At 49.4% G+C, this 20,301-nt stretch overlaps 1 protein-coding gene across 1 annotated transcript in view; it reads right to left on the bottom strand.

Moving 5' to 3' along the window:
• FAM178B (family with sequence similarity 178 member B) overlaps window positions 1–20,301 on the bottom strand; it is a 958,733-nt gene that overhangs the window by 832,176 nt on the left and 106,256 nt on the right. The window contains exon 4 of the mRNA XM_063445563.1: window positions 17,449–17,616. Coding sequence (XP_063301633.1) covers window positions 17,449–17,616 — 168 coding nt within the window. The remainder of the gene's footprint in view (window positions 1–17,448; window positions 17,617–20,301) is intronic.

The following is a 20,301-nucleotide window of genomic DNA, read 5'->3' as shown; positions in this document are numbered from 1 at the left end:
TCATGTAACAATCATCACCCGCAAGGCTGTTGTGGCCAGGCGGGCTGTTTTGTAATTACCCATGCACGCAAAAATAAAGAATTGAAAAAAAAAAAAATATATATAACTTATATTTAACAGAACGTAGTCCCCATATTCCACATACCCCCAGATAGCTTGGATCTGAGCGCATATTATAGGCGAATAGCGCTCAGATCCCACGAACACAGTTCTCAATAACGTCGAGTAAAGTTTAAGTTCACCAGTTGTTCGTGTAATTCAAACCGAAGAGAGTTCCATAATTGTAGCTACCTGGGGTCGGTAGGTCTTGGGTGAAAAGAAAGTCCCGAACGGCAAGGTGATTAACCCCTTAAGGACACATGACATGTGTGACATGTCATGATTCCCTTTTATTCCAGAAGTTTGGTCCTTAAGGGGTTAACATGTTCGGGAGTTATTAACCGTATGGACGAGGACTCGGTACTTATCAGCGGTGGATGGAAAAATAAGTGTCCGAAAATAGTTCCAGAGGATTGCTGCTTTTCCACCGCTGAGCGTTCGACTGTTTTAAAATGGCGGCTGCCACGTGTTCGAATAACGAACGAGGACCACCATGCCTTTCGTCAATTACCTTGCGGTTAACCACAGGGTCTGGGAGGTAAATGAAGGGCACACGACCTCCGTGGGAGGTCAGGTGCTTCAGTAGTTTTGTTCGGTTCTTTAGCACTATACGAATTAGGCATATATGCGCATGGTTTAAACTAAATGCTGTTTCTGAGGCTTGTTAAACAGGGATTTCGTTACATAGTACTATTCTTATCAGTTTAATCCCGGTTACGTCCCCTATCAGGGGACGTGTATATGGCATCGATTTTAGGAACCGGGAGATGGAAAAAGATGCTTGATTGGTCCTCCTACTTCAAATTTGGGGCACTGCGCGTGCAATCTAATGTGCCAGCAGATAGGAGTGGTGTGTTAACTAGTACTATTCTTATCAGTTTAATCCCTGTTACGTCCCCCTCATCAGGCCTTTTTTAGTCAAATGTATCGCCCACTGTCAGTCCCTTCGGGATCCATCCCTCATTCATCTTAATAAAGGTGAGGTAATCTAGACTTTTTTTACCTAGGCGACTTCTCTCCTCAGTGACAATACCTCCTGCTGCACTGAAGGTCCTTTCTGACAGGACACTTGAAGCGGGGCAGGCCAGAAGTTCTATCGCAAATTGGGATAGCTCAGGCCACAGGTCAGACCTGCACACCCAGTAGTCAAGGGGTTCATCGCTCCTCAGAGTGTCGATATCTGCAGTTAAGGCGAGGTAGTCTGCTACCTGTCGGTCGAGTCGTTCTCTAAAGGGTGGACCCAAAAGGGCTGTGGCGATGTGTAGGACTTAAAAAGCTCTGCATGTCCTCCATCAACAACACGTCTGTAAAGTGTCCTGTCCTTGCCGGCGTGGTCGTGGGAGGAAGAGGATTACTTTCACCTCTTCCCCGGTTAGATTCCCGTTGTGCTGTGACATCACCCTTATACGCTGTGTAAAGCATACTTTTTAATTTATTTTGCAAATGCTGCATCCTTTCCGACTTGCGGTAATTCGGTAACATTTCAGGCACTTTCTGCTTATACCGTGGGTCTAGTAGCGTGGACACCTAGTACAGGTCGTTCTCCTTCAGCCTTTTTATACGAGGGTCCCTCAACAGGCACGACAGCATGAAAGACCCCATTTGCACAAGGTTGGATGCCGAGCTACTCATGTCCCGTTCCTCGTCCTCAGTGATCTCACTGAAGGTATGTTCTTCCCCCCAGCCACGTACAACACCACGGGTACCAGATAGGTGATAACGAGCACCCTGGGATGCCTGTTGTGGTTGGTCTTCCTCCTCCTCCTCAAAGCCACATTCCTCCTCTGACTCCTCTTCCTCACAATCCTCTTCCAGCATTGCTGCAGGTCCAGCAAGCGATGCTGATAAGGCTGTTTCTGGTGGTGATGGTGACCACAACTCTTCCTATTCCTCTTCACGCTCATCTACGGATCCAGCACTCTTCGCAGGGCACGCTCCAGGAAGAAAACAAATGGTATGATGTCGCTGATGGTGCCTTCGGTGCGACTGACTAGGTTTGTCACCTCCTCAAAAGGACGCATGAGCCTACAGGCATTGCGCATGAGCGTCCAGTAACGTGGCAAAAAAATTCCTAGCTCCGCAGAGGCTGTCCTAGCACCCCGGTCATACAAATAGTCGTTAACGGCTTTTTCTTGTTGGAGCAGGCAGTCGAACATTAGGAGTGTTTAATTCCAACGTGTCGGGCTGTCGCAAATCAAGCGCCTCACTGGCATGTTGTTTCGCCGCTGGATATCTGAAAAGTGCGCCATGGCCGTGTAGGAACGCCTGAAATGGCCACACACCTTCCGGGCCTGCTTAAGGACGTCCTGTAAGCCTGGGTACTTATGCACAAAGCGTTGTACGATCAGATCACACATGTGCCATGCACGGCACATGTGTCAACTTGTCCAAATTCAATGCCGCCAACAAATTTCTTCTGTTGTCACAAACCACTTTGCCGATCTCCAGTTGGTGCAGAGTCAGCCACTGATCCACCTGTGCGTTCAGGGCAGACAGAAGTGCTGGTCCGGTGTGACTCCCTGCTTTCAGGCAAGTCTACCCCAAGACGGCGTGACACTGCCGTATCCGGGATGTGGAATAGTACCTGGGGAGCTGGGGGGGTGCAGTTGATATGGAGCAAGACGCAGCAGCAGAAGAGGACTCAGCCGAGGAGGTTATGGAAGAGGATAGGGTAGGAGGAGTAGAGGAGGTGGCAGCAGGCCTGCCTGCAAGTCGTGGCGGTGTCACCAACTCCTCTGCAGAGCCACGCATTCCATGCTTGGCAGCCGTCAGCAGGTTTACCCAATGCGCAGTGTAAGTGATATAACTGCCCTGACCATGCTTTGCAGACCAGGTATCAGTGGTCAGATGGACCCTTGCCCCAACACTGTGTGCCAGACATGCCATTACTTCCTTTTGCACAATCGAGTACAGGTTGGGGATTGCCTTTTGTGCAAAGAAATTTCGGTCGGGTACCTTCCACTGCGGTGTCCCAATAGCTACACATTTTTGGAACGCCTCAGACTCCACCAGCTTGTATGATAAAAGCTGGTGGGCTAAGAGTTCAGACAAGCCAGCTGTCAGATGCCGGGCAAGGGGGTGACTTTGTGACATTGGCTTCTTACGCTCAAACATGTCCTTGGCAGACACCTGACTGTGGGCAGATGAGCGGGAACTGCTCAAGGCGAGAGACGGAGTGGCGGATGGTTGAGAAGGGGCAAGGAGGACAGCAGTGGTTGACATGGCTGAAGATGCTGGACCAGGAGGAGGATGGCGGCTTTGAGTTTGTGTGCTGCTTGTACTCATGTGTTGATCCCATAGGCATTTGTGATGTGCGATCATGTTCCTTCGCAAAGCAGTTGTACCTAGGTGGGTGTTGGACTTCCCACGATTCAGTTTCTTTTGGTACAGGTTGCACATGGCATCGCTGTTGTCAGAGGCAGACACACAAAATAAATGCCACACTGCTGAGCTCTGCAATGACGGCATTCTGGTGGTGGCAACAGCATGCGTTGATTGGCGTGCTGTCTGGCTGACCCCGAGTGCCGATGCATGCTGTCTGACTGTGTCACTAGCTCCTTGCGACGACCTCCCCCTGCTTACAACTTGTCTCCTCCTCCTCTCTGTCTCCCCATCTGAACTTTCCCCCTGTTCTTCTTCTCTTCTAGCGGGGACCCATGTGACATCCACGGACGCATGGTCATCATCAACAGCTTCACTTGTATCTGACAACTCAGCAAAGGAAACAGCAGCGGGTACAACATCATCATCACACCGTACGTCCATGTCTGTAATGCTGCCTGACTGAGACATATCCCTGTTATCTACATCCTCTGGCAATAATGGTTGCGCATCACTCATTTCTTCCAACTGATGTGTAAATAACTCCTCTGACAGATCAAGTGAAGCGGCTGTGGTGCTAGTGTTGGTGGTGGCGGCAGGCGGGCGAGTGGTAACTTGAGAGGTGCCCGAAGCTAAGCTGGAGGAAGATGGTGCGTCAAGGTTCCGAGCGGAAGCTGTAGAAGATTGGGTGTCCTTTGTTAGCCAGTCAACTATGTCCTCAGAACTTTTCAAGTTCAGGGTACGTGGCCTCTGAACACTGGGCATTATTCTAGGGCCAAAGGGAATCACAGCATCACGACCACGACGGCCACTGCGGGGTGGCCTGCCTCTGCCTGTCATTTTGTTTTCGATTAGTGGTACTATGCGTGCAAGCTACTGTGACAACAGATATGAGTGGCACTGTGCACTGGCAAAAGTTGGCAGAGTAGACGCTGTAGGCCTGACACACACGCTTGCAGACAACTAACTGCTATTCAATCTATTACAGTCAAAATTGTATTTATTTTTTTTAATGTACACTACTGTTACACCAGATATGAGTTGCACTGGTGTGACACTGTGCCCTGGCAGGCCATGAAACGCACACGTGCAGAGATCATTACAGCAGAGATCAGATGAGTCCTTCAGGACTGTAGTGGACACTGAATACACTAGCCTAGCTATCGATTTCCCTAATAAATCAGCAGCAGCTACACTGTCCCTCCTCTCACTAAGAATGCAGCTTCCAAATGAATCTAAAATGTATGCTGTCCAGGAGGTGGGAGGGTCTGCTGCTGATTGGCTGGAATGTGTCTGCTGACTGTGAGGTACAGGGTCAAAGTTTACTCAATGATGACGAATAGGGGGCGTACCGAACATCGCGTGGCGAACAAGCTATGTTTGCCGGGAACTATTCGCCAGCGAACTATTCGGGACATCTCTATTTGGGGCATTAAAGCAGTTTGACTGTTAAAAAAACAGTATAACACCTTATATGTTGTTCAGCTATGTCATCTTAGTACAACAATACCCCCATGTGTACCTTTCTCAGGGATATGTGGATGTGGATGTTGAAGGGGCACATTGGAGACACACCACTTTAAAATTTTTCAAAAGTGGATGCATCTATTTTTAAATATAAGCAGCTCATCAATTCAAATTATGAACAAGTGCATACTATTTGCTTTGAAAGGGGGAATAGTTGTCGTAAACTTCTCAGGTGGTAGTACTCAGTCATCTGCATCCCGGGCAAAGCTGTCATTGATTCAGAAACCAAAACACAGACAGACCACAAAGAGAGAACACAGAGAGAGAAACTTGTAATACCGTTCCTTAGAATGGCCGGGCTATACAAGCAGAGAATAGTCAAGGTACAAGCCGAGGTCAAAGGAGTAAAGAGAAACTGAAAAACGATAGGACTGTAACGAATATATACCCCAACATGCAGGATTCAACTAAACAAAAGACAACACAGAGGAGAGATCCGTCTACCAGACCTTAGAATGGCCGGACTCGACGTATATGAGAGGAGACAGAGTCAGGAACGATCCGAGGTCAAGGGCACAGAGAAACAGCGTAAACTAGGACTAGCCGGGGTCTTGTACACAGTAAACAGCAAGCCGGCAAACAGAACAGATAAGGATAAAGAGATAACGTAGTCAGAAACAAAGCCAAGGTCAATACGAAGGAACACAACAAGCGCTAAAGGGAACTGAAACAGAAACCACGATAGGGCAGGGAGTAAAGGGAGAGGTAAGTTTATATAGCTTAAAAACTAATGTGATTGGCTCCTGTCATATCCACACCCCCAAAAGGTAAGTGTATGGGGTGTGTGGCATGACAGGGGCCAATGGGAGCCTTTTGACAATTTAGGCTCCCACTGTCTCTTTAAGAGCGCGCCCGAGACCCGCGGCGCGCTCTTAGATTCAGACGGGACACGTGACTGCTTCTCGCGGTCACTGCCCGCTTCTCGCGGTCACTGCCCGCTTCTCGCGGTCACTGCCCGCCTACCTACTGAAGCCGTCGGATGAGCCGCGCGCGGCTCGTGCAGCAGCAGGACCGCGCGCGGCTCGAAGAGATGTAAGTAACGCTATAAGGACAAGCTGATGTCAAGGATCAGAGAAGAGCTGATAAACAGGAGACAAAGCCAAAGTTCAGTAACCAGACAGATGACTTAAACTTACACCCCAAAACTGGTCTACTTATTTGGCATGGGTGTGGAAAATTTTAAAACAGTGGCCAATACATAGGCTGGGCTGAGAGGGAAATCAGGGCAGTAATAACTGGTCTCAGCTCTTGCGCCCCTCTTGTAACACACCCTGCACCTTTTCTGGGGGGTTTTCTTTTTGGGGGTTGATGGAATCCTGAAGCAGAAATTACCTGCATCCATTCTTCTGTTATGCTCCACTGATGGTTCCCCTCTGTGGCACTGAAGCAACCCAGAAATGAGCTGAAACTGAAATGATAGAAATGTGCATTTCAGCTCAGCCTTTCCTTTTTAAAAATTTAAAAGGCATTGTGGATTGCCGACTGCATTATATATATGCCCACTTTTTATACCATGGTCTTTCGCATGATCAGATATGGCTGCATTAGTTGATCGGACAGGTCATCTCCCCCCATATGCCAATTGTACTGCTGTATGCAGACTGGCACCCATTTAAATTCCTCTCTGCCACGTACTGCGACCCTGCAAATTCTTTCACCATGGATGGTGGTTAAGATGAAAACCTCCTATTTATCTTCATACTTGAGTACCAGCAGTTCATTCTGGCAGAGAGCTGCTGTTTCCCCCCCATTTTATTATTTTTCCTCCTAGAGCCGTTGGGAAACCTGTGCGACTCTTCCGAATAGTGCCACAGGCCACGGTCTCAAAGCAGTACAGCATTTTTAAAAGTGGGATGCTATTATAATGGCGTTATTAAGTCCCAGACAATTTTCCCACTTGTCCCTACTCTATCTGGGCAGCCAGGAGGATCAAGGTGGCTATCCATTCCATCGTATACACGGAAGGTGTACACATAGCCACTGCCACTTTCACACAGTTTATAAAATTTGATCCTATATAAGGATCTTTTGGACGGGATGTACTGTCTAAACCCCAGTCTTCCCTTATACTTCATGAGGGATTCATCAATAGAAATGTGTTTTTTGGGGGTATAAATAGTGGCAAATTTATTGTTAAAGTGGCAATTAGAGGGCGGATTTTATATAGATCATACTGCGGATGACCTTTTAGGGGGGTACTTCGTATTGTCACTAAAGTGCATAAATCGCAGTATGTCTTCATATCTGTCCCTACTCATTGTCTGGGAAAAAATGGGGGTATTGCAAAGAGGATTTTTAGACCAATACATCCTAATTGTGGGTTTTTTTTAATTATCCCCATTAGCATTGTCAGTGCCCAGGATTGTTTCAATTCTGGCACACTGGTTGGGTTTCATCTCTCTTTCCTGGCGGTAAGAGACTCTTGATTGTGTGTTAGATACTGCTCAGCATACAGATTAGTCTGGGTGACTATCTGCCCAAAAATGTAATCCCCCAAGAACAGCTGCATACAATCCAGCGCATTATAGCCAGGCAGGTCAGCCTGTAACTCTGGTGAAAAATGATTAGAGGGTACCCAGTCATCTGCGCCATGTTCAGCATTAGGGGAATCGGCAATTTCCCCTGATGGTCCTGCAATATCTGGCACATAATCTCTGTTCCCTGCATCACTCTCTGAGGCAGTGTCTTCGCCTCTGAGTCGGCTGCTAACAGGGCATAAGCCTCCTCTGTGCTATACTTCCTAAACATTGTCTACTACGGTATGAAATTTAAATGAACTTTAAATAACTAAACATTTTTTTTTATTTTCCCCCCTAAACAGCTTATCACTAAATTCCCCAATTCCCACTAAATTCCACGCACCCAACTAACTAAATCACAAATTAATAAAATAAAATATTCCGAGGGGGCGTGGCCGGACCGAGCATGAAGCTGGACGTGTAGTGCTCTAGCTCCTCGTCCCATGCTGCTAAAATAGCGATAATTGAGCTGAACAACGAATTAGCATGGTTCGCAACAAGAAGCTCATGTCCTTGGGCACACCATCAGCAAGCTCCCCACGCAAACCCACGGAGGATTTTGTGTCCTCGCAGGCCGAGCCCCGAGCCGCTAACGTAGCAGACAAGATGTCGCCTTTCTCTCCGGGCGCAGGAAACACAGGAGCAATGGCAGAGAGAGGGGGCCGAGAGGACGCGCTTACCTTAATCCGCCAGGAATTGGCCGCAATCTCGGACCGCATGCTCTCGAAAACGGACACCGGGGGCCTCATACAGGAACTCGCAGCGGTGCAGGAGGAGCTGACGGCCTTGCGCACCGACCTGAACGCAGTCTAGGTGCGAGTGGAAGCCCTGGAGACTGAAGGGCAGCCCTGCCAAACACAACACAGAGCCGCAGAGCTGGCCACCACACGCCATGGCAATCTCCTCCTCACCCTACGCAGCCAGGTGGAGAACCGGGAGAACCGAAGCCGCCGGCACAACATCTGGATCCGCGGCTTACCGGAGCCGGACTCCACACTTCTGCCGGAGACGGTCCGGGCCCTCTTCATTCAAAACCTGGGCAGGGAGTCCCCCGCGGACATCCAATTTGATAGAGTGCACCGAGCCCTCGGTCCCCAGCGACATGATGGGAGACCCAGGGATGTCCTCTGCTGCCTGCACGCCTACAGCCTGAAGGAGTCTTTGATGTCTGCTACTAGAGGCATGGACAATATTCATTTCCAGTGCTCAGAAGTGGCGCTCTACCAGGACCTCACCAGCCTGACCCTGGACGCACGGAGGGCACTCCGACCACTGGGGTTTCCCTTCCGACCACTGGGGTTTCCCTTCAGCCTGCAGTTCAAGAATGGCAACTCCTGACTCCACATTCGCTGGCCAGACGACGTCACTCCGGTGCAGAGGACCCTCCGCATCCCACCTATCCGCATTCAGGACTGGCTGCTGGAGACACCGCTGGCACAGAGGGGCCGGCAGGAAGATCAAGGCCCACACTCCTCGAGACCGCAGGCGAGTGAGCCCCACAGGAGAATGTGGGGAGGCCCCGCCGGAGCGGAGGAATAGGCATCCTGGGCATCGGGGAGACCGGCCTCGGACTCAGGTACTGGGGGTACGCCGGGGTTGGAGGGTGTAATGGGCCCTAAGGGGAACCGAAGCTCAGGTTAGGTGGTTGGCGTCCTGCAGGGCGGTGGACCTCTTGACCCGGCACTGGACCTGGGGAATGGACTTCAGGGATGCAGCTAGTGGAGTCTGGGTTGCCCCTTCTTCCCTGCCCCCCCCCCGCTGTCTTCCTCTCCCTCCCCTGGTCCCCGGGCTGGGCGTAGTGGGATGCCCCCTGGAGTCCTGCTGGAGTGGCTTGGCTTGCGCCCTGTCCATCGCTACCCTCCCTCCCCCCTTCCTGTCCTCCGCCACTATGGAGCACCCTTTCCCGTAGGGGCTTGGAGTGGGGGTTTGGTTGCTGGGGGCTGGGTGGGGGGCCGGGGGCCTGTTCTGATACAGGGACTGTGGGATGGCTGGACTGGGACTCTGGCTGTGGGTGAACTCTGCTGTGGGGCCTAAAGTGTTGAGGGCAATAGCGCTGTGTACCCAGATTCTAGGGCAGGTAGCCGATCTGAACTAGTTTCGAGACCACACTGTTTGACCCCGGTGACCCCGGGGCGGTTCTCCTCTCTTGCCTGTATTGTTTTTTTTTACTTAGAACCACGTTTCAAACTAGTTATTATTGCTTGTTCAATAGTAATGCTGTCGGCCGGGGGGGGAATCCGAGAGTACTTGGGACCCCCTTTACCGATTAGTTACACTTGAGCGAAATAGCTCACACACTCACGACCCTTCAGGACTGACTGCGGACACTAACGGGAAGAACATAAGGAAGACCCATAAGGAAGAACATAACAAGGACAAATTGTTTTGGACTGAATACTGCCATACAAGACCTCGATAGACGTCTCTAGATAAGACTTTCTCGTTTCACCCACTTATTTTATCTGGACTAGTCACTTAGTTTTATAAGGCGCAGCCCTTACTTTTATTTGCTTTTTACTAACAGGAAAGGACACGAGGGTGGAGTCACGTATAGGGGTGGGGACTCGCCTCTGAAGGGTACTCCTTCCCACACGGTCAAGGTCCTCTCTTTCTATTACCCCACTGGACAAGGACGAATTGTAGACAGACTACCTGGACTGGTTCCCTACCTCCCCCTGACGCCAAACTACCTTCTACAGGTCAGCACCTCCCTCCCGCCAACCGCCCACTGCGGCTCCCCCCTGCCCTCTGCCCTCCCCATCCCTTGCTGAGAACCCGATGGCTCGGTCAGGTAGTGGGGGGTTTTGCCCCACCCCTCTGGACCAATAATGTCAGGGGACTAAACTTCCCAGAGCGACGTTCACACTTGCTGCGGACTCTGTGGGCCACTAGGGCCTCAGTGGCGTTCCTGCAGAAGACCCATTTTAAGGGGCCAGACCCAACTGCTCTGCGGGACTCGAGATTTCCGACTGGGTTCTTCGCCAACCATCCGGACTCCAAAAGAGCCGGAGTGGCGATTCTCTTCGCCTGACATACACCGTTCCACTGCGCTGAGGAGATGGGGGACCCGAATGGATGCTACCTGTTCCTTAAGGGCACCATTGCAGACAAGAAATACACGTTTGCCTCCCTGTACGCCCCAAATACGAACCAACACTGCTTCATTGCGAGGACTCTGAGGATGCTAGACCGCTTCCGGGAGGGGCTCCTTGTGGTGGCGGGAGACCTCAATGTCCCTTTGGAGCCCCACTGGGACACGTCCAAAGGTCATTCCGCACACTCTGACACCTGCCGGAGGGTCACCAAAGACGCACTCCGTGAGGCAGGCCTGGCGAACACCTAGCGGGTCTTCAACCTGGAGGGAAAGGACTTCCCCTACTATTCCACGGCCCACCGAGGATACAGTCACCTCGACTACATTTTCGTCTCCTAGGAATATCTCCATCTCCTCCAAACGGCAGTCTGGACGGACCACTCCCCGATCCTGGCCACGATCCACTCCCCCTTATTCAAACCCAGCAGCACACAATGGAGGCTCAATGAGCAGGTATTAGGGGACTCACTGGTTGTCGCGGACACAGCGGCCGTGTTACGCCAATACTTTGAAACAAACACCACACCGGACGTCTCACCAATGATGAGATGGGAAGTGCATAAATGCGCAATCCGAGGCCATTTTATCAAACTCTGCACCACGCGTAAAAAGGAATACCACAGACGATTGGCGAACCTATTCGCACATACCACACACCTAGATCGGGAGCATAGGGTGGCCCCGTCGGACGACGCCTACCAGGCACTACTGGAAGCGCGCAGGGAGCTGAAGACGTTCCTCACACAACAACTGACCCACACGTTACGCGAATCGCGCAGGTACATCTACGAACATTCTAACAAATGCGGCCGCATGCTGGCCAAAATGCTACAAAAGAAACGGAGACTAGCACAGATTACCACGCTCCGGACGAAGGGACGCGCCCTCACGAGACTGCCGGATCACATCGTCGCGGAATTCCAGGGATTCTACACTAAGCTATATAACCTACCGGCCGAGGGGGGGGGATGGAAGCCAACCAGGCGCGATCGACTGAGATGAGGGAATATTTGGAACAACATGTACACCGGAAGCTCACGCAGTCCCAAAAAGAAGACCTGGAATACGCAATCATACTGGGAGAGCTCCGAGGAGCCCTTAAGGCCGCTAAGATCAATAATGCACCGGGCCCGGATGGCCTACCAGCTAGCTACCTTAAGAATTTTAAGGAGATCCTCATGCCTGAACTCTTAACAGGACTGAACTCCATCCTGGAAGGGGGGAAGTTCCCGGGGGATACCCTCATGGCGATGGTGGCGGTGATCCCGAAAGAAGGGAAGGACCCTACGGCGTGCACTAGCTACAGACCCATCTCCCTCCTCAACGCGGACCTCAAGCTCTTAACTAAGATCCTGGCTCTGCGGGTAGGCCGTGTGGCCCCAGACCTGGTGCATCCGGACCAGACGGGCTTCGTCCCGGGCCAAGAGGCCAAAGATAACACAGTCCGAGCCCTCAGCATCATTCACGCCACCCGGAACGCCGACCGAGGTAGCCTCCTCCTCTCGACCGTTTGACCGGGTGGACTGGCAATTCATGAGCGAGACCCTGAGGGCAATGGGCTTTGGCCCACACGTGATGCTGTGGATAACGGCCCTGTATGCAGCTCCGAGGGCTCGCCTTCGGATCAACGGTGCCCTGTCCCCGCCATTCGCTATACGGAACGGAACGAGGCAAGGGTGCCCCCCTGTCCCCCCTTTTATTTGCCCTCATGCTGGAGCGATTTGTGGAGGCCATCAGGCAAGACAGGAATGTTGCGGGAGTCGAGATAGGGGACAGAATACACAAGGTCGCAGCATACGCCGACGACCTACTTTTCTTTATCAAAAATCTCATGATCACCCTGCCGAACCTCCTCAGTGAATTTAAGACCTACGGGAAGCTTTCTAATTTGAGACTAAGCACAGATAAGTCTGAAGCGCTCCCCGTACGCCTGCCCCCTGGCCTGCTGCCCCAACTACAAGAGAACTTCCCCTTCAAGTGGTGTATCGATCGTATTAAATACCTAGGAATTTGGCTGACGAGGGACCTGAGTGCGCTCTACCGAGATAATTTTTTGCCATTACACACAATACTACGCTCAGACATGCTCAGATGGGGTGCATCATGCATCATCGTGGTTCAGCAGAATCAATGCCTTCAAAATGAACCTCTTACCGCGGGCTCTTGTACCTCTTTCAGACTGTCCCGATTAGAATCCCCCAGACTTTCTTTAACCCCTTAAGGACACATGACGTGTGACATGTCATGATTCCCTTTTATTCCAGAAGTTTGGTCCTTAAGGGGTTAAAGCCATGAATACAGACATCCGAAGATTTGTCTGGAAGGCTGGGACAGCCAGAATCAAACGCACACAGCTGACCCAGCCAAAACACCTGGGCGGGGTGGGACTCCCGGACCTGCAGTCCTACTACCATGCTGCTCACCTCCTCCGCATAATCGACTGGCACGTCCCCCAAACAGACAAGCACTGGGTCCACCTGGAGCTCACGCAGGCCCAGGGACGAATCCCGTTGATAACGTGCCTCCCGCGTTCCCTACAGACTAGAGACATCCGCGAGCACCCGATGGTTGGGGCAACCCTGCGCGTGTGGTCGAACCTACGATATAAACTGAATCTCTCCGCCAGCCCGTCCCCTCTGACACCGGTGGTCTATAACCCGGAGATAGCGGGTGGTTTGGCGCCGAGAGATGTGGCAGATCTGGGAAGCCCAGACGGGTTGCATTTGAGAGACTGGTGTACAAACGGTCAAGTCCAGCCCCTCGAGAGACTCTGCTGACACAAGCTCAGGCTACAGAGTTGCTGCGATTCTGATACCACCAGATTCGACATTCCTGCCGCACGCTACCTGGCTGGCAGTTCATACACAAGGACTTGACTTTCTTCGAGTCCTTGTGCACAGAGGGGGCGCACCTGCCACGGGGCATCTCGGTCCTCTACGCCGATCTCATTAGGGCTGCACGGCCGCCGCTGGCCCCCTATCAGTTACAATGGGAACAAGCCACGGGGACCGTCCTGACGGATGCCGAATGGGAGAAGATCCACACCCTGACTCATCAGAGAACAGCCAGAGAACACCAAAATTCGGTAGCTTAATTACAAGCTCCTGACCTGATGGTATAGGACGCCGGCCAGACTATGCCGCATGGGCCTCACTCCGACAGCCCGGTGCTGGAGATGTGGGACAGCAGATGGTACGGACTTGCACATTTGGTGGGCGTGCCCACCCATAGCCACCTTCAGGCAACAAATACACGGAAAACTGGAGGAGATCCTGGACTCGGATGTTCCGCTACAGCCCCTCCCAATGTTGCTCCACCACATTGGGAATGCCGCTTGGCAGATACAAAAAGTCCCTAACGAGACATTTTCTGAACGCAGCTAAGAGCCTGATCCCTGCCAAATGGAAATCGCAGCTGGTGCCGACAGTATCGGAATGGACAGAGAACGTGGAAGAAATCTTTCAAATGGAAAGACTCACCGCAGACCTACACGGCACAGGAGCAGTGCTCCCGACTATGGGGCCCCTGGATTGACTACATGGCACGCAGGGCTTCAGGAGCCGCAATGAGCGCTGCTCGCCCTGAGGGGCACATCACGGGCCGCGGGCCGGAGGGCGGCGGTGGGCACCCTGCTCCTAACCGAGCTCCTTCACCCTCCCCCCTTCTGCCCCCACCCTTTCACCGCTGGCCTTTACATGCTCTCCACCTTGAATAGGTAATTGCCCCCGAACCCACCATGGGAAAGACGGATATACAGGGTGTGACCGACTTCCCCCCCCCCCTTCCCACATTCGGACGTAATGACGGCAGACTGGTTAGGACGGCGGACCAGTTGACGACTGACCCACTGACTGACGCGCTAGCCACACTTTTCTCTAGCGAGACACCGCAAATAGGTGTACGCGTACACATACATACAGTCGCCTTCAGAACACTGAAGACAGAGACGGATTAACAGGTTGTCCACTTAGGACGTACCTTACACCATACTCCATGACATAGCCAAAGGGTTGACTACGAGACCATCCGCAAAACCATACCCCCCAGATAAACTCGAAGGCTCACACCAAACTTGGTGGTACGGAGTGCAGGACTTATGACCGACACAAGTAGCTGTCAGGGGCTGACTCGGGACGCACTTAATTCCCCCCTCCTGAGGCACTCCCTATAATTGCACCCACAGGGATCACGAATAGTACCGCGGGTCATGCTGGTCCAGCTCATGTGTACCAGATAGTCGCCCGATGCCAGACCTCGACCAGTTCAGGCCCGTAATATAGGTCCGACAGTCCACCTTACCTCGTGAGGTATCCGTCGTGTAAGGGTGGAAGTCAAATTCATCACTATAGCCCCCCCCCTATCATGCAAAAGGTGCCAATGGGAGTGCTGTGTCAGCACTTTGGGTGGTCGATATGACATGAGCAGCAACACGTTTACAAAGTTGCACTGCTAGACCCTCAGAGGTCCTACAACCCAGTTGCTGCGCATTCAATGTTTCCTGACTACTCTCGGTCAAGGGATTTGAATTTAGACCATAATAATTCCCTTGCCAAAACACGGCGGGTAGGATAATAGCCACCCAAGGGAAGGGCAGGGCATGACTGCGGGCCACTAGACAGCCAACATGACTCCAGGCAACCCTGTCGGTAATTCAGGGGGTCTCCACGCGAAGACTAGCCACACTTCTGCACCACCCAATATAGCAACGTAGGACCTCCCATATATAGAAGCGGATAATATATTCAAACGCACACTCTTAGTGCCTACTTGTATTCTCCCAGGGAGAGACTGTGTACATCCATGTACTGCTCTTAGTTTTGGGATATCGCACTAATTTTCCTTGCAACCGTTGTTTTGAATCTTTGCTTATTCACTTTTCTGTACAACATAAAGTGAAAAATAAAGAGTGTCAAAAAAAAAAAAAATATTCAAATTTAAACTACTAGACTAAAAAAAAATTTACACTACTATAAATGTAAACTACTACTAAAAGCTAATCAAATTTAACCCTTAAAGGTAAAGAAAAAATAAATAAACTAGACAGTAAAGTACTGTGACCTGTATATTGATCACTGCTGGTAGTGATCAATCAGCAGGGAAAGGTTTTTTTTTTTTTTTTTTTTTTGTTTAAATAACAGGGTAAAGGGATTTGGAACCTTTTATGACAGTTTAATGTTCTTCAGGGACACAAAGTATCAACAATCTGTCTTTCTCCACTTCAAAAACCAACAAGGGGTGGAGGGAGACGGATCTGATATCCCAGCAGAATTGTGACCGCTGTGACTGGCTGTCATAGCGATCACGTGCGATGGGACATCTAGATTTGCTGTTGCTGGTCTGCCCCTGACTCAGAGGCACCCAGCAACAGCGTTAACCCCGTGATCGCCAGCACCGCAGCGATCGAGGGTTAATTTTAACGCATGACGGAACGGTCCGTCACCCGGCATTAAGGGTTTCCCCAGGATGACGGACCCGGTCCGTCTCCTGTCATTAAGGGATTAAAAGGTACTGCTGGCAGACATCCACAAATTATGGGACGCAGACCTGAAGCTCATCAGTGCAGACATACAGGCAGTTTGAGGCCGGGTGAACACGTCTGAAAAGGACATTATCGAAATTCAATCTGACATGGCCACAAACAGGTGCACCAGTCGGCTTTGTCACTCTGAATGACAGCCTTTGAAGATCAATCAAAAATCTGAGGGGTCCCGGACAATATTTTGGCCGAAGAGCTGCCACACTATGCCCAAAGGTTGCTGGAAACTATACTACCTCATCCAGTCGCCCGGAAGCCAAACATCGACGGGGTCTACCGCATGACAGGCTAACCCAAAGCACAAACTGACCAGATAAGGGACGTCACACTCCGCTGTGCCTCCTCTCAAGAAAAGGCCCACATCATGCTTTTTCAAGCACTTTGCTGGCAACATATAATGGGACATCTCCCACACTAGAATCTGGAGCAGACATACCCACCTTCCTCACGTCGCTGGGCATGAGAGAACCGAACGAGAGAACACCAACAGAAGCACCCTCCAGCTCCTGGAATCCCCCTACCACAGCCCCATTCACACCGAGAGCTAAAACTGCCAGGGGGCCAGAAACTTGAAAGGACTGAGCATTCGAAATACTGACGCAAACCAAAGTGGCAGTATGACACCTACCCGACGCATCCATAGCCTACACAGCATTGCCAAGGAGTTTTATTGTCTTAATGTTTATTTCTTGTTAACAATTATTATGCTTTTCTGTTTGTAAAAGGCTACCAACTCATACCCCACCCACTCCCTCCTCTCCCCCTGCCGCCCCCTTGGTTAGGGGTATCTCACACTGCCCTCTTCACTACTCCCCTTCGCATCAGAAGACGCTCAAAAGGCCATCGTGGCTTATCAACCCTACCGCTCACTCATTCTTCTTACTTACTCATGACGCAACAAGATAGTAAATGCCTGGCTACTGCCATCGCCCTAGGTGGGTCTATATAGCACTCTCAGTATGCCTCATACGATTATAGACTGGCAGAGCATGCAATTAACCTTACTCAAGTACATTAAGCTGCAGGTTTTAAACCCACCACATGTATACGTGCAACACTTTTTTACACAGCGACATGCCTTGACTCACTATGGCATACTAGATTGGTCCCATCTGTCATGTTATAGCTTAATTTTGTTTATAATCAAAAAATTAGACAGACATAACGGAAATATAATTATAACCCTGAAAATGACCAATCCATTGTATGTTCTCTTACTCGTGCATTTCCATTTTACGCTGTAATGCAGTTTACAACTGTCTCAATAAAAGAAAGATAAAAAAAATTATAATAATATAATGTAATATAGTTAAAACTTGTTTTTAATTCTTTGATTTACTAAGGATGTATACCTGAAAAAAAATTGTTCCAATGGATTATTGGTAATAATTCCAGACACATTCAAAGCCCAAATGTCATTTCGGGTGAGATGTAGCATCTTCGATAAAAAAAAAAATTCTTCTCCTGGATATATTAATGGAAATTCATCTGGGCACACAGAGTACTTTTGAACAAAAAGGCTGAAAAGTAAAAAAAAAAAAAAAAAAAAAGAAGAGAGTATTGAATTATTTTGATTAATCCAGGGTCATTACAACTGTACAATTATTTTCACCTTATACGTAGGGCATTTACATTGCACATGCCCAAGGCACAATTTTTATTTTGGCAAAGCAATGCTTTGTAAGTTGAGCCACGTAAGAGCTGCTACTTCTGCATGTCCACACGCTGTGCAGATTCACAGAACCACCAATGCCATATTGTGAGCCAAATTGCTATCTCATTAAGACAATTATTTAAAGGGACACTAAAGTCACAAGAACTACTAAAACTTAATGCAGTTCTTGTGAGTAGTCAGGTCCTGCAGGCTTTTTAATGTAAACACTGCCTTTTTAGAAATAAAAGCAGTGTTTACATTACAGTCTAGGAACACCGCTAGTGGCTACTCCTCAGACCGCCACTAAAGATGCTTCCTGGGGCCGTGCTGCACGCTCTGCATGGAGAAGCTGAACTTTCCTCATAGAGATGCATTGATTCATTGCATCTCTATGAGAAGATGCTGATTGGCCAGAGCGGCATTTGGCTCCACCCCGCCTCTTTGGCTGAGATTTGGCATCAACATTAAAGATCCTCTGGGCAAGCACTGTTATTGTCAAGGCCAGACGAGAGGAGTCCCGCACAGTGCTGGAAAAAGGTGACTAAATTACCTTCCTAACCGGAGGTGAGGGGGGCCGACCAGCTAAATGGTGAATTTAGAACTATAGAGTCAGGAAAACACGTCTGTAGCCTGTCCCTGAAAGTTTTCTAATGAAAACATTGCCTTTTCAAAATAAGAAAAAAAGAACGCTGAACGTTGACCAGAGATGCAGCAATGTGCTTTGCAGCGCATGTGCAATAGCGTCCCATTGCTGTCCTATTGGAAAGAATTGGATAGGATGAGATCTTCAAGATTGATGATCTCAGCCACAGAGGAGGAATCAGGAGGAATGAGTCAGGCACAGCCTGGGAGAAAAGGTAAATAAACTCACCTTTCCTATGCAATCGAACAGGGGGTAGGGGCCTAGACAGTTAGGTTAACACTATAGTGTTAAAAACACATGTTTATATCCTGACACTATAGTGTTCCGTTAATAATAAAAGTATTTCCTATATAACAATGAACTGTTAGGTTAAGGTTCAACCCACACCGAGTCTCGTAAATGTTTTTTTTTTTTTGGTAATTGGATTGTGAAATATAGTTAAGGCTATAGATAATTAATATGGTTAATATGGTTATTTATAAATGTTGTATCAACGTAAATTTTGTACAATTAATATGATATATATGTAACAGGAAAATGTATAAATAAAATAAATATTAAATAAAAAAATAAAAAAGTATGCATGCAAAAGGTCTTCTACACTTCATGTGTATACATACACACACACACACACACAAAACACATGCACATACATACACAACATGCATACACACAGATAAATATGCACACACTACACACAACATGCATACACAAATACAAAACATGCACATACTGTGCACACTTTAATCCAAAGACAGACATGTCATACAATTTGTGTGTCAAGTCAAGCAGATGAAGCTTAAGAAGATGGGGCTACTGCACTTGTTCCATGGACAAGTATTTTTTGCATTCCAACACCTCTGCAAAATATCTGCCAATTTAAGAAGACATTCATAAAACTAAAAATGTACATTAATGTGTTAATCAAAATACCAAGACCACTTTAGTGGTTTGTGGCTGAAATCACTGTGCCTGGAATCTGTATGTGCCAAGTTTAGATATGAAATGCTGCAGATACAGAATTTAATCCCTTTTCTGCCAGAGGTGTAACTCAACCTATTGCAGCATAATTGGGGCACCATTAGCAGGCCTGCAACAATGGGCTTGCTACGGTCAATTAGAAGAAATACACATGTATGCCAATTCATTAGCTTAGAGTGATCAACTGACACTCTCATCGAACGAATGACTGGCATATGGCTTCTGCAGCTCTGCAAAAGCCAGATGTCTTTCAGCCATGTTGCAGGAGGCTTGGTGCAGGGGGGGATACAGTTAAGAGGCAAATCATTGCAAAACAAGGTATGCCAATTATCATAACCACTACAGTGGGCTACATAATGCACTAAAGCTTGAATATGAATTTTTAAATATGAATTCTTAAAGGACCACTCTAGTGCCAGGAAAGCATACTCGTTTTCCTGGCACTAGAGTGCCCTGAGGGTGCCCCCACCCTCAGGGACCCCCTCCCGCCCGGCTCTGGAAAGGGGAAAGGGGTTAAATCTTACCTTTTTCCAGAGCTGGGCGGAGAGCTCTCCTCCTCCGATCCGCCTCTTCTCCTCCCCGTCGGCTGAATGCGCACGCGCGGCAAGAGCTGCGCGCGCATTCAGCCGGTCACATAGGAAAGCATTCATAATGCTTTCCTATGGACGCTTGCGTGCTCTCACTGTGATTTTCACAGTGAGAATCACGCAAGCGCCTCTAGCGGCTGTCAGTGAGACAGCCACTAGAGGAAATAGGGGAAGGCTTAACTAATTGATAAACATAGCAGTTTCTCTGAAACTGCTATGTTTATAAAAAAATTAGTTAACCCTAGCTGGACCTGGCACCCAGACCACTTCATTAAGCTGAAGTGGTCTGGGTGCCTAGAGTGGTCCTTTAATCTTTCCACATAATTTAGCCATTCAGATT

This window comes from Pelobates fuscus, chromosome 3 (genome assembly GCF_036172605.1).
Source record: "Pelobates fuscus isolate aPelFus1 chromosome 3, aPelFus1.pri, whole genome shotgun sequence".
Classification (NCBI taxonomy): Eukaryota; Metazoa; Chordata; class Amphibia; order Anura; family Pelobatidae; genus Pelobates; species Pelobates fuscus.
This window is presented reverse-complemented; position numbering and strand designations above follow the sequence as displayed.